The 15,180-nt window shown below is 39.3% G+C and overlaps 1 protein-coding gene across 7 annotated transcripts in view; it reads right to left on the bottom strand.

Moving 5' to 3' along the window:
• The window catches only part of itpr1b (inositol 1,4,5-trisphosphate receptor, type 1b), an 80,270-nt gene that overhangs the window by 56,839 nt on the left and 8,251 nt on the right, over positions 1-15,180 (bottom strand). For all 7 annotated transcript variants that reach the window (XM_076883749.1, XM_076883752.1, XM_076883751.1 and 4 more), the window contains exons 4-18: positions 8,458-8,573; positions 8,247-8,333; positions 7,613-7,771; positions 5,334-5,432; positions 5,135-5,218; positions 4,721-4,867; positions 4,449-4,553; positions 4,187-4,231; positions 4,043-4,072; positions 3,394-3,548; positions 1,222-1,321; positions 984-1,144; positions 697-838; positions 451-609; positions 190-362 (exon numbers count right to left, since the gene is read on the bottom strand). In XM_076883749.1, the coding sequence (XP_076739864.1) occupies positions 190-362; positions 451-609; positions 697-838; positions 984-1,144; positions 1,222-1,321; positions 3,394-3,548; positions 4,043-4,072; positions 4,187-4,231; positions 4,449-4,553; positions 4,721-4,867; positions 5,135-5,218; positions 5,334-5,432; positions 7,613-7,771; positions 8,247-8,333; positions 8,458-8,573 (1,762 nt within the window). The remainder of the gene's footprint in view (positions 1-189; positions 363-450; positions 610-696; positions 839-983; positions 1,145-1,221; positions 1,322-3,393; positions 3,549-4,042; positions 4,073-4,186; positions 4,232-4,448; positions 4,554-4,720; positions 4,868-5,134; positions 5,219-5,333; positions 5,433-7,612; positions 7,772-8,246; positions 8,334-8,457; positions 8,574-15,180) is intronic.

Below are 15,180 nucleotides of genomic sequence, written 5' to 3'. Positions count from 1 at the left end.
CCTCTAGTACCGAGGTCCTGCACAAGCAATTCCACTCATATTCGTACTTCACTCATTTGAATACGTTTACATAGATTTGCATTCCTTCAGAGCTGCTAAATAAGCAAATCTGACCCAGTCTAGCCACAGGGGCTCCTTGTGTTACAGTTTGAAGAGAGCAGCCAGGGCGTGTCTTTCTGTAAGCCTTACCTTGGTTCCCGGTTCTTCCTCACTAGTGTGACGAATGTGTCTATCTCAGCAGCAGTTATGTGTTTTTCCAGCAGCTTCCGGTTGTTGTGAAGTAAAGCAGTTATTGTGTCTTCTGCCAACACATCATATCCTATCTGTTTCTGCATGAAGCGAAACTGTTTGGCTATATATTCCTGCAAATCAGACAAAGGAGGGGGTAATCAATGCAGAGAAAATGTCACACTACCCAAGCTCTGAGTGAAGCTGTGGTGTTGAACCTACTTGGTTCTTCCTGTAATCTTGCTGGGAATGGCGGAGCACTCTGTAGCAAAGCCTGCAAATATGTCTAAACGGTGCGTGGCGCTGGTCTCCCAGCTCTTCCAGTCGCAGCATGGGACCATCACCACTGTCAGTGAAAGGGGCTTGAAGAAGTTTGAAAATCTGTAAAAGGCAACAGGGATTTGTTTTAGTGCCTAAAGTGAACATTTTAAACCAGTACATAAACTGTCTCATAGGTTTAAGGCCTACCTGTTTAAGAATATTCTGCTCTCTCATGAGTTTCTGTCTTTCCCTGTTAGGTTTGTTGACCATGATCTCCAAGACATCCTGCCCACTGTTGGGGATGTCTACCACGAAAAAAACTAAATCTTCCAGGAGCTTTGTCACAAACCTGGAGAGGGTACAAGTTCCAACTCAACAGTTTAGTCTTAATTTCAGTGAAAAATGTCCTTCTATACTTATACTATCCAAATAAACAACTTACAAATAAAATATAAAGCCCAATAAGAAAGTTAGCAGTCTGGTGTCATACATACCTCCTTTCATTTTGTGTAATGGTACCCTTTTCCAGCTTTCCAGCAATGGACGCCAACACTTTACTTGCATCGTTAGCAAAGTCTAAATCACGCACTTCTGCTGGTGGCACTGGGACAATGGCAAACGCTTCTTTGTCTTCCTTTACTGCTGATGTTCCAATCTGGAAAAAACATCAAATCAATCACTGTAACTGTTAATAAAGACTCATTCGCATGTTGATCCACAGCAACTACTCACCCGTAGCATAACAGGCTTCTCCTCCTCTTTGTCAATGGGGAGGTTGGTGCTATGAACCCATGTGTTGGTGCACAGATGTCGTAGCCTCACATAGGAGCTCCTGTAAATAAGAGAGGAAGCTGATGTGATGAAATAAAACAAAAGACAAACAGAAGCTGCGAATCAGCTACAGAGCACAGTGGAGTGTGATGGGGACAAGTTAGCATAGCGCTTCAATAATCAGACTAATCATGGAGTAAAATCATTGTTAGCCCATGTATAAGCCTTTGGTGCTATCAACAGCTACAAACGCAACCTTGTTTTAATGTTGTGGGCATTCTGTGATCAAGAATAGATACGAAGGCACATTATATTTTCTTTCTTTAATAACTTTCTAAATCTTCTGTTTTAAATCCCGTTGTGTTTTATGAATATTAGACAGATTTAAGGAGGCTTTGAGCGTTCAATAAGACAGACAGCTCCATTCAACAAGCTTTTATTCCACTCTCAGGCCAAGACCTCCATTTTCAGCTCACAACATGGCTCACAATTAAGACCTACAAAAGACCATAAATCAACTCCTGTCTGAAAAAACACAGAAGACCATAAGCACTCTGATTAGATTTATTATTGGACGCTGTTATGTGACAAACGTGCAGCTGATAATTGTAAACAAGCTTCCTGGTTCTGGAAAAGGCTGCTTACAGTGGCTTCCTCAGGAAAGTGTGTTGTTTGTACAGATTAGCCAGCAGTGACCTGTACAGTATTATCTCTCTTACATTAAGCACTCAACCTTTACACATAGTAAAGTTTGAGCCAACTACGTCCTTCATTCTCAAAGCATCCAGCCAGCTCCACGTGTGTGAGTGAGTAAGCGTGTGTGTGTGTGTGTGTGTGTGTGTGTGTGTGTGTGTGTGTGAGAGAGAGAGGTCTTCAGCACAGACAGCAGCCATATTCTTGGCAGGCATTACATAACCGCCTACTGAGGCTAACAGGCTTACCTTTGTGTACTGGTTCTGCCAGGCATTAGTTAGTCCCCTGGCTGAAGTTTGAGGGACAAGGTTATTTTAGGTTGGAGTGGGAGGCGTAGTAGTAGCCTGCATCATGCAGACACACACCTGACTATGCCACACAATAGAGGCTTTGATAGAAGGTGGGGAGAATCTAAGCTCACCTTATGTGCAGTGACAATGACGATTACACAATTGTAATGTTAGAACGACACATTCTCTCTTTAACACAGTGATGTCAGCTGGAATTGAGAAACCAAACTGAGGCTCATTACGAATAAGCCAGAGGCTTATCACCAACCTTAGGACAGAAACTACATGATATATTGCATCGTGCGACTGCTTTTGTATCATCAAATTTTAATCTAAGAAAATAAATCCAAAAAACATTTCTGCCAGATGTTTTTTTTTTTTTTTTAAAGTGTGTTTTTAAGTGATAGTGCATGTCATCTTAGAAAACTGAAAGTTTTTCCCTTATTGTGAACACTATCCAAACCTCAGCGGTTTCCTGTTTCATGCCATACTGGGACTTTCCTAACTCTCCTTGGTAAGTTTCACACAATCTCAAGCTTACCAGTGTGACACACACACACGCACACACACAGGCTCCATGATTTCTGAAAGTAAATAAAACAAAAAAAACAACAACAAAAATTTACCCAAACAACACAACTACGTCTTTGTCTCTGGTTTGAAAGATGTGTCAGACCACTCATAACAAAACTGGCCCTTGTCCAGCCTTGCAAAACGCAGTCATCACCTCAGAAACTCCCTTTCCACTGCCGTTCCAAATTCCCCCCACAATGCACATGAGTCAAAAGTTTACTATTGTCACTGTTTGAACTGCTGAAGTCTTGACATCATTGCGGTCTTTTTGATTAGCCAAGGTGTTGTTGAGATATTTGTCATCTGCATATTTCCCCCATATTTTACAACATTCCTGATGCTTTTTCCCCCCACTGAAATAACAAACAAAAAAAACTCTACTGAGGCATCTATGAAACCACTTATTGGTCTGATTGGACGTGTCTGAACACTAATCTTAACATCTTTTATGATTGTACACTAGGAACATTTTACTTTTGATTTCTGCATACTGTGAACTTGCATAAATTCAGTGGCTTCAGAAGCAGTATTTGTGGCATGCTTATGTGAATAAAAAAGTTTGTGTTAAATGCCAAACCTGGGCACCATGGAGTCCCCGCCTCTCAGAGTGGTAGGGTCCAGCTCAAAGATGGAGGAAATATCCATACCATCAGGAACAGGCACCAAAGTGTACATGATTTTCTCCTGTGGACCCCGCAGGCGACCACGTAAAGCTTCATTATCTCCATCCAGCTAAAGGAAGAAAGCATGCAGTGAGGAGGCGCAAACCACTAAAACACAAAATGATTGCAGCTTACGGAAAAAATATGGCTACACTATTCAACTATACTGAGGCAAAGGCATATCCAGGTTGTCTTCTTACGTCAACCCACTAATCACCAGCTAATCTGATTTTACAAATTAGATTTAATATCTGATGGAAGTTGAAAAAAAAACAAACAATTGATCATACAGCTGGACTTTGCTGGACCAACAGCATGATCAAACCATAGATAACAACACTGACACCTAATGGCAATTTCACTTAAGACATGCATCAGGTAGGATGCTAGAATGGTGACACCATGTGGTTATCAAGTGCAACTAAACACACACAAAAAAAATGAACAGGGTGCCACAAAAACTGCAGCGAACAAAAAGGCAACAAGCATGCATGATCAACATTGAGACAACAAGAAATGTTTGAAATACGTTGCTGCAACTATGTAAAGACTGTGTGACAGTACCTGGAAATTAAAGGGTGTAAAGTCCACCACCTAGAGCAGGAAGCACAGACCCAGCAGAGATTTTAACAAGCAAGATTAATAACGGTGAGACAACCAGCAGGGCATTGCAGAGCACTCAGGGGGGAAGCGATCAGGCTTACTTACAGAGGGCCGCTGCTCGGCATTCTCCTCCTCAAAGTCGGGATTAACCTGGCAAACATACATTAAAACAGCCTCCTCAGCATCATTACTTTTCATATTGCTGTCCCTTTGCTGTGCTTTCAACATCCCAGCATGTGTATATACAGTAACAAAGCTTTGAACCAAACATTTCACAGTATTGTTCTGGAAGCTCATGACAAAGTAGCATGGGTACAAAGTGATAACTGCAAATCAAAAATACGAAAGTAAACATGGTGACACACACCTCACCCATCTCAGCAGCCAAATAGCACCCTGTGGCCAAATGTTTAAACCTGAAAAGGCTGTTCCAGTAGCCTGCACCTCCCCTGCATGGGTCATGGTGAACCACCTGGCAACGGCAAAACACGCAAACACAAATTACAATAAACCCGCATTATTTATTTGAGCAACATCACTTTTACTGTGCTCAAAGATAGTGGTGAACATTAAGTTTTAAGTACTCAATTATCAGAAAACTGAGCTTCAAAGGCATTGTGCATTTACATAATTACTGACCTCAACTTCCCACAGTGCTTTGCTGCTTGTGGCAGAAGTCGCAGACTGCCGGCCGGTTGTCCTAAGAAAAACATATTGCTTCTTCCTATAGTCGTCACAAGTGAGAAACTTCTCCTGCTCCGCATGGAACAACCGGACTACATCGCCCTGCAGTTACATTGATAAACACACGTGGACAGTTACCATGGTTTTTATTCTCTTTCGACTGTTTTATTTTCAAACTTAAATGGTGTTTTTAGGTTATTGTTGTTCCTATTAAACTGCGTTTCATGTGTTCTAATACGCCTGCTTTGTAGCCAGTAAGGATGTTATATGTACATTTGGGGAAAAAATGCTTAATGTAAAAAAAAAACAAAAAAACAAAAAACAACCCCACAAAAAAACAACCACATGCAGAAATCTGAGCTCACTGACCCCCTTGAGTATCGTTTCCTTGTTGTCGCTCCATTTCATGAAGAGAACAACTTTCCAACTTGTGTTGCAATTCACAGAATTAACCTGAAAGATAGGAGTATTTTATTTTACTTCATATATATATAAAATAAAGTGTATGTGCATTCACCCAGAATTGGATGGACAGAAATGAAGTTTAACAAAACTGTGTGTTTTGTACCTCATTGCACCCTGGGTTGTCAACTAGCTGGTGGCTGCTTGCATGCAGAGGTTGTCCAGCATTGACGGGGTTAAGGACTACTTTATCTCCAATCACCACCTGCAGGAGCAACAAGAGAAACAAAGAAAATGGTGCATTAAATGGAGGATGGTTGGGATAACTACTGTATATTATTTTGCAATACTGAAACAAGCTTCCAGTCAACCACTAGGTGGTGCTGTAGACCATACTGTGTGGGAAAGAGCCTGAGGAAAATAATGAAATTGTAGCCCTTGTCTCTAACATTACATATTCACCACATATGACATATGAGAGCAGGTATTAGAAAATAATAAAAAGAAACTTCAGTCTAACAAACATCTTTTGATCAACAGCTGATTCGTTTTTGCTGCACACAATCTGAACATTAAAAGAAATTTGAATTAGGTGAAGTAATTTAAAAAACAGTCTCACAACAAGTTTGAAATCTCTGCCTTTCAGGCAAGGAACCAGATCAACTTTAATAGACAAACTTCTACTTTCTGCAACCAGTCCAGCTGACAAGTATGAGACATTTGTCCCTCAAAGAAAAACCTTCATATTCAAACAGAATAGTTAAAGCCTTTAGCCTCTCCTGTCATTTCCACTGGTGGCGCTGGTGGAATGTATAAGTTCTGCACTGGAGCAGCCCCTGTTCCTGTGTAGGGAGGATGAATCATGCAGAAGAAAAACTGGTCCAAGAGGATTAATAAAATGCAACTTAATTAGCTGATCAGTCGTCTTAACTCTATTAGCTTCCATCCACCAGGAGTAGAAAAAGGAGCCGGAGGATTAGAGGTTATGTCAGTGTAGTGTGTGCTCTTTCCATATCACCGCATCTTACTTTCCAGGTCAAAACCTGGCACCAACAATATCCACAACATAACTACACTACTAATAGTTAAAGTGTGTTAAACCAGTAGCCTCCAATGTAGCTGCTAGAGGCAAGTGTACCACAGGTAAGGCCAGGTAAGGTAAATCCACTTCTATTTAACTGCACACACCTAAACCTGCAGAATTCTTAAGAGGTTGAGTGCAGTTACATGAATATTTTTTATTTTAATATTTCAGATTTCTTGCACCTAAAACTCCCAAACACAAATACAAAAACAATAAAATCTATAGTTTTCCATTAAATCCACTTAAAGAAGGACATTAACTGATATGCACTCACTGGTCACTTTATTAGGTATACCACTTTAACTGTAATACTAATCACTAATACAATGCTAACCAGCCAATCAAATGTTAGCAACTCAAGTCAATGGACATAGACAGCACAGCCTGCTGATGTTCAAACCATTCAACTTCGAGCTGACAGGAAGACAACAGGACATCGCTGAATACGCAGCACGCAGATGGGCTACAGCAGTAAAAGACCAAATTCTAGTCAGCCTAGAACAGGAAACTGACGCTACATTTAACGAGCGCTCATCAGGATTGGACTGCAGAATATTGGAAAAATGTTGCTTGATCTGAGTCTTAATATCTGCTGCAATATTTGCACAGTGGGGTCAGAATTTGGCATAAACATTGTCACATCTAACCTGAGTATTGCTGCTGACCATGAGCTTTAGGAGCACAGTGCACCAATCTTGGCTTAAATCATTAAAGCACCTTTAAGATGTGGCGGAAGGAGACAAATCTTCAGCAACTTTGTGATGCCATCATGTCAATAAGGACCAAAATCTCTAAGAAATGTCCCTCACCAGGCTGAATATCTGCCACAATTAATTACGGTAGGTCAAAGGGGAACAGGGTTCAGCCTGATACCTAATAAAATGTCCAGTGAGTGGATATAATAATTTATTACTATGTAGTTATATATTTAATAAGAACTGGCTTTTAAGTATTTAACATTATCATTGTAAACTAGTAAAACTGAAGCAAATGTTTACAGTACTGACATAATTTGGGGCTATACATTAAAAATAAATAAATAAGTAAATAAATAAACCTGAGCCGTCTAAAGCAGGTTGCTGAATGTTTGTTTGTTTGTTTGTTTTTTTGGATACTGCGAAAACAACTGCAAGAACCCAGAAACAAACTGGGAGGACTTGAAAAAGTTTATCAGTAGTTTAGTAGTCAGCAGGTGAGTGTACAATTGCTAAATGTAAACCTATTCTGGCGTTCCAATTTTCTGCGCTACACATCAGTCTACGTAACTCCTGTTTTCAAACCTCTTTAAAAGTCTAAAAATATATCCTTGATTTCTCTTGCTGAGCATAATTAACTTGACTCCCACACCCTGCTCTACCCACACTGTCTCCCAGGGATCTGAGCTTGTAGAAAGGCTGGATGTAGAACCAGGATCCCTCGTTTCCTGCAGAGTCCAGCGTCACTCTCATGGCATTCTTCTCCAACAGTGCAGGTAAGCGCTTGTTCACTGTCAGGTATTTATTGCTTTTCAAGTGCAGCAACTGTTGACAACAAGAAAAAACAGAATCACACGGTCACAACCCCCACAGCTACTATCATAATGAGACAGTGGAAAGAATTACAGAGCATGGATCATATAAGCTGACTGATACAAAAGCCTTTTATTTATTAATATTTTTAAAATGATCTCCCCTGAAACCAGTTAACCAACAAGTCACTGATATACTAACATATACACTGTATAGCTATTTATCCATGACCTACTGTATATACTGTAGTCCTTGTGGGTGTCATAGACTACATTTCTAGTTGCCGATGACCTCATACTCGAGTGCAAAACATTCCTTTGTAATGTGTAAAGATAATAGAGCCTGCAACAGATAACTTTACAGCACATCTTTGTGCTGTAGCAGTTATTTAAAACGCCTCTTTCATTAAATAGAGTTATCTTCAATCTTAAATACTGCAGCTTTTCTGTTAAGCAAAGAACCTTATCTCACTGGGCCTTAAACGCACCTGAATGACATTTCCATACTGGATAACTGTCCCCAGCAGCTTTCGGTTTTCAGACTCATTCTGCTTCTTCTCAAGATCAGCAGCATGCTAATGCACAGAACAGAGGTACAGAGATGGAAACATGCAGCATTTTTGTCTGTGCACATTTTCTACACAACAGCACAAAGTTACACAGCACTGCAAGATGTTGGAATGGTGATGTCAGACTTACATGAAGTTTAGTGAGGAGGACTGTGTCAGTAGTGCTGTTGCCTCCAGGTTTTGCTGCCTTCCAGAACTGTTTCTGTGCCGAGTATCTGTTCATAGGACACAGTTTGAAAAGGCAATCTAGGGGGGAAATAAGAAGAGGAAGGTGAAAAGTTACACTTCATCTTTTCATATCAGCAGTGGTCTGCTTGACCTCAGCAAACAGAGGAATGTGTCAGTAGAACAAAGCAAGGTTTTGGCACACTGTGGAACTGAAAATGATGACCTGTGTGCAATTTAGTTTGATAGTTTTAAATGTTGAAAGACTAGAAGTCTTACAGAGTCGCACCAAACACTGTACGCTCCTGAGTTTAATTTTGAAAAAAAAAAAAAATATATATATACACAAGTTATTTTGTCAACACAAATGGCACAGGACACTCCTCTCCAGAGTTTGTGCAAGATGTTCAATACAATATAGTACTTTACCCTGCATTCGTTTTACAAGATATAACCTTAATACAATATCATACTAGAAAAAGTTGCATTTCCTGCTAAAATGCCGTGTAGCAGAAATCATGTCCCGAAAACAGCTGAAGAAGCTGAACTGCCTGCTGAAGATGGCTTTATTTGAAAGGGTACACTGAAGAGTGTCAAGAAAGCAGAGGGAGCAAGAGCGGGGAAAACATGCAGGTAGGACTCGAACCTGCACCGCCCGCTCTCTGGGTGCCTGCTTGTCCCAATGAGGCAAACCCGCACTCATCCCAGAGAGAAATATGATGAAAGAAAAAACTGCTTCAAATCCAGAGTTTGAAATCTGAGAGAAGGACAGGTTTCCTATCCTGAAACAAACGTAATTCATGGAAAAACGGTAAACGGTATCAAAAAAGTTCTTTCAGTGTCAGTAGTGTCTGAAGCTATACTGGCACATGGCTCATGTCTCTGGAGTTTAAGAGATATGACGAGTTGAAATGTTATAAAGCTTAATATTTTAAAAACTATAAAAGTTATGAGCAACAAAAGATGTACCTGGCATTAGCAGAAATAACAGAACAGTTTAAAATTTGAATGGTTAAAAGGGAGCAAAGAATAAAGAAACAGGAACTCAATAGGTTGATGTAAGATACGAGTATGAACATAAATTTCCCCCACTGTCACAATGAATGCTGGTCAGCTGATTGGCCCGATTGCCAAAACAGTTTGGCTCCATAACAGAGTTAATCCCTACAGACGTACACACTAAAGTGCCCTCAAAGTTTACAACATTAAACATGTTTAAAGCTTTAGGTATAAAAAGCTTTGAATTTTATGGACACCTACTTCCTAAAGAATGTGAGAGTTAGGAATATGGGCAGATTCAGCTGGCATAAACAAATATTTTTAGAGTGTTACATAGCAATAATAATCAGCTATGTGTGACTGTGCGGTACATGGACAGGCTGCTAGTATTGGCTGATGACTTATCCAACATTTCATCCAAACATGGTAAATTGTGGCTCCAAGTAACACAGTGATGGACAAAATGCTAACACAGAAGCTTGAAAATTGCTAAATCTAAGAACCAGTGGTTGATTTCACTGTGACACCGACGACCTGAGCATCTTCACATTTAGCTGTTCATGTCAAGATTAAGGATAAATTGCCAGTCTCTCAAAAACAACACCTCAAAACAGTGAACTACTAAATCCACAAATAGTAATGATTATAACAGTAGAACAAAATAAAATTTACTTGTGTTGCAGGTATTTATAGATAATGTTTGCAACATGAAGTAAATTAATCGTCTTTTATCTGGTCAGACTGAATTACCCACTAGAAGCAAACATGCTCAATTCTTTATAGTATACTGTAGACACTGTACTGTATATGCTAAGTGGAACAGGAGACCCAGTGAGCTATAAATGTGGTACAGTTTTTTTAAAGCCCGAGTGGATGCTGCTGTTGGAAATGCAGCCACTGCAGGAGCGTCCCAGAGTTATCTATCATGTGGCATGGGTAGAAGAGGGAGGACAGGATGACAGGAGGCCAAGGACCAACAGAGAAAAGTGGGCTGTGGCAAAAACATCTGTCTGATGGGGTAGGCAGCCAGGAAAAGACAAAAATAGACTGGGAAGAACCTAAATATTACGGGCAGAGAAGTATTTGCTTGAAGGAACGATAATAACATGAGAAAATAGTGTAATTTACCTAAAAGACTACATTTTTTACAGCATTTACCACAATTAGGCTCAACCAAAAGCGAAAGAAAAACAAAAAGAGATGGAAGTAAGAAACTAACACATTACAATCGCTAACGAGCAACGAAATTGAGTCCTTTCTTTTAGAGCAGTTAAAAATTTGAATTTTTAACTGCTCCAAATCCAATCTTTGAACAATAAAACTCTAAAGCACACCTTTTGCACACTTAACCAATTATTATGCAAAGAGTAATAAGTATGTAGGTTTTTAAGGGAAAATCACTGAAATAACAAAATAAAGACATTTATATACACTTTCCTGTCATCATTGGCATTTTAGAGAGCATCACGAGTTGTCATAGCAGAAAACTACAAGTGGATCCATTTTACTGAATGGTAGCGTCATTCTACTCTGTAACATCAGTGAATAATGAAAGAAAAAAAATAGGTAAAGCAGTATTTCCTGTTTTAGAAATACTGCTTCGTAGAAAATGAATTTCACATTTGGCCTCTGATTTAAAGCTCGCAATTTGCTCCAACAGAGTGAAGTGAGGCAACCCTGATCCCTGATTCATAGTAATAACTGTGAATTTTATCTGGGTTTAGGAAGTAAGACGAAGCTACAGAGACTTCTACAGAGAATCATATTTTCAAAAAATGAAGGCCTTACACAGTGCATCCAGTACAATACCCATGCATTACCCTTTTACGCTAACATGAGGGCAAGTGAGTAATTTTTCCACTCATAAAGACCACTGCTTCTTTCTCTTTTATTGGTCCCTGTCTCTCTGCCTTAGCTCTGTTAAGCCTACCAGTGTAGTTCCCCCAGGCATCCTAATGTAACAGAGCAAAACAAAACCCTCAGAGTAGGTGTTTTCCCAACTGATTACTTAACATTTCCTGTTTCTTTAACAAGCTAATCATGACAAACTTCAAAAGGAGATGTCAGTGCCTGAGTGATGGTTCTTAAACATCTCTAATTCAATCTCTTGCTTGATTTCATGACTTTGGTTTCCTAATTCCCAACTGAAAGCTGTCATAAATAACAACCTTTTTCATTCATTTAAATGGTTTAAATTCACATTTTTCATTCCTCATGCGCACTCAAGCCCTACTGAAAATACTTGTGAAGAAATAATATGTTTACTCTGAGCCTGGAAAAAAAGAACAAGATTGGTATACATACATTCTTGAAAAAAATTAAAGGGAAAATTTTCAAAACATCTCAATAGGGGGAAAAAACTCCCTTATCCTGATAGGGACTGAGTAATGTGTTAGGAATTAAAAGATACCACATTTTTTGATAGAAATGTAGCAGCGACACCGACCCTAGCCAAATGCAAACTAGCAAAAACAGTCAAAGATGATGAGGAGGAAACATGTCAGCTCTAAATCATTTTGGGTGTTGTTTCAGTGTTGCCCCTCTAGTGCACCTGTTAATTTCATTAACACCAAAGCAGCTGAAACTGATTAAAACCCCCTCTCCTACTTAACTGTACCGTTAAATAGCTCAAAAGTTAACTGACTTGATGGTAAATTAATTAAAAAAAAAAAAAAAAAAGCAGTAAAGTGAAAGAAGTCAGGGTAATAAATGAAATTCTAAAAGGCCAAAAGCTCTTTGTGGGTTTTCTTACACATTAGTTAATATTTGGCTGTATTTAAAACAGCAGGTAGAACAGAAATGGGGACATTTATTTCAAATATTTTACTTGCACATTTGGTGCATGACGTACATTTTGGGCACCAAAACAGCTCTGATCCACTGCATTGTAGACTTCTCAACGAGCTCTGAAGGTGTCCGGTGGTTAAGAAGAAGATGAGGCCTCCAGGGATTTGACTTGCTTGTCCAGCACATGCCACAGACAGCTGATGCTACATCACATCAATTCCCAAAGCAGTCATGAACAGTTTCTTACAGTGTGGCAGGGCAGGTAAATTTACATTTTTAAAACATCCCATGCAGTATGCGGTCTGAAGCATAGAATTCACATAAATGCCAAAACCAAACGTTTCCCCTGCTAACCATGGCTTTTTGCTCTTGCCTTTTTTCCTCTTAGAGCATCTTGCTACCTGTTCTTTCTCAGGTAAATAACAAATGAGTCCAACAACACATTCCAGTTTTTACTAATTATATGCAAAGTGCAGCTTGGATGGCATCTCAAATTATATAATATTTATCAGTTTTCTGGATTTTGTGTTTCTAACAACAAAAACAGTCATAATATTGTGCACGAGAGGACGACTGAGCAGAGCTGAGCGCCAAGCTTTCCTGTACCCACAAAGTTTTATATGCACAGGTAAAATGACATGCAATCATGGAGTTAACCTGTATGTGAACATAGACTGACATACACGTAGATTTAAAATAAAACTGGTTCCCTACATACATCCTTGAGATAAAGACTTTTTAAACAGCTTACAGGTTCTATTATTGCCAAACCAAGACGTCAGGATTTAGCTCTGGTTTCACTCTGTTTCTATTGAACACTCGCCTTAATAGAAGAGGTGATACTACTGTCTGTGGCTGGATTATGTATTACTTCACAATACCACCCCCCCCCCCCCCCCCCCCCCCAAAAAAAAAAAAAAAAAAATCTCTTTATTGCTTCCTTGACTCATAAAAATGATCTGTAATCTAAATATACCATTTTATTTAGGATAATATATGTAAGTTTATGTCATAAAAGGAACCCTAGCATGATACCAGAAGTACATTTATACAGTTCCCCTGTGCAGTTACTGCAGTGTATTCATTAACCACATCTCTGAATATGATTTGAATAGGTCAGTCAGACATGAACACATTTCTTTGCATCCTCAGCTGGAAAAGCAGGCCTTGTTTAAACTCATAAAAGACTGCTGCCTATCTGCTATTCATCCAAATTTTCCCTGGTACAGAAAAGCAGCATATAAGGCTTTAAATGTGCAAGACTCATAAGGGTAGTGTGTCTGAACTGTGTGCTGACGACAAAAGTAATTCAGACTGTGAGAAGAAGACAGCGTCTCTGGATATTTTTTTCTGTGTACTAGTTTTAACTTCCAACTTCACAGAAACAAAATGTGTTCCCGAACCTAAGCTGTCATTTCCACCACAGAACTGTGGCCACTTTTACTGCAGTAGCCTGAGGGCAATGTTGTCGTAAAGAAATCAAAAGATCTGCATGATTCCTGAAGTGTTAAAAACATGAATAGGACCCGCTAAGGACAATTTACTTTATATTGTGGCTGGAGCAGTTCCTGGTTGACTGCTCCCACTAAGTGGTTATGAAAATTACACCATTTTATTAAACCTAAAATGCTCCACTCCCCCAATAGTGACTCAATCAGATCCCCATGTCATCACACACAGCTGCAAATGTTCTATTTTGAATCTGATGCTTCAGTAAATCAGGTCAGTCTATGGTTAGCATGCTATGTGGAAAGCAATTATAGCTAAACTATGAATATAACTGAACAAAGAAATGGTTCACGCATGTGGTGTGTGGTGTTTTCCTACACAGTGCCAAACAGACAATACAGCTACACTGATGAAAAGCATAATGCATTTTCAAAAGAATACCATGATTTAAAGAACTAAATTAGTTTGAATCAGGTATTCACAGGTTTTAGAAGGAAGAACAGGACGAGTTCTAAGCACTAAAGTGAAAATATTCTGTGCTTTTTAAAAAAATCGTAGTTATGCATTAAGACTAATTTCAGGAAACACAGAAATAAAGTCAGCGATTAAAGAATGTGTATGAAAACTGAAAGAGAAGCTAGAAGAAGCTAAACTCAGTGATTCAGAGCATGTGACACAAATTATCTACATCCGAGAGGTACACTGAACACCATCTGCATAAAAAAAAGAAATATGATAAGACTGAAAGTCTTTTGTTGTACCTAACAATAGGTTGGCCCATGAATGCCCATCATAAAGGCTTTGGTTATATTTTGTAAACACTGTTGGAGCTCACGCAGCTCTTAACAAAGCCAGTCTGATCTCAATGAATGAGGAAGGTGATGTATAAATCCTCTTTGATAGCGTTGGCATACAATCAAAAGCAGAACTATACTTGGTGTTCAAAAGCAAAACACAGTCTTATTGTATTTTTAGACACATGCCTCCTAGTTAATCTGTGCATGTGTTCACGCTGTCAGTTTAGACCCTGCTATTTAGCAGGGACGGCAAGTTCCTGTGACAAGCTTTTTGTTTACAGCTGCCTGGCATTCTGCCTGAAAGAAACTACATATAAGAACAATAACACAACCACACGTGATAGAGACAAAGCTATTATGTCCACACAACAACACTTGCTAGACTAGAAGACTTGAATCTGAAACCATCAGCGTACTAGTCGGGAAACTGCTTACCCTAGGCCAGTAGATATAAAGGATCAGCCATTTCTGGCTGCCTGGTACTGACACTATATGAAGATAACCATCAAAATGACACTTCTTTTTATTCATTCTTGATTTTTCTTTTGGTCAAATAATGTGCAGGTTTATCTTTGGCTTTTTGGCTCTGGGCACAGACTATTCTCCTCCTGGATATCATCACTCAGGGATGACCTGACATAAGAGATCATCAATTG

This window comes from Maylandia zebra, linkage group LG5 (assembly GCF_041146795.1).
Source record: "Maylandia zebra isolate NMK-2024a linkage group LG5, Mzebra_GT3a, whole genome shotgun sequence".
Lineage (NCBI taxonomy): Eukaryota > Metazoa > Chordata > Actinopteri > Cichliformes > Cichlidae > Maylandia > Maylandia zebra.
This window is presented reverse-complemented; position numbering and strand designations above follow the sequence as displayed.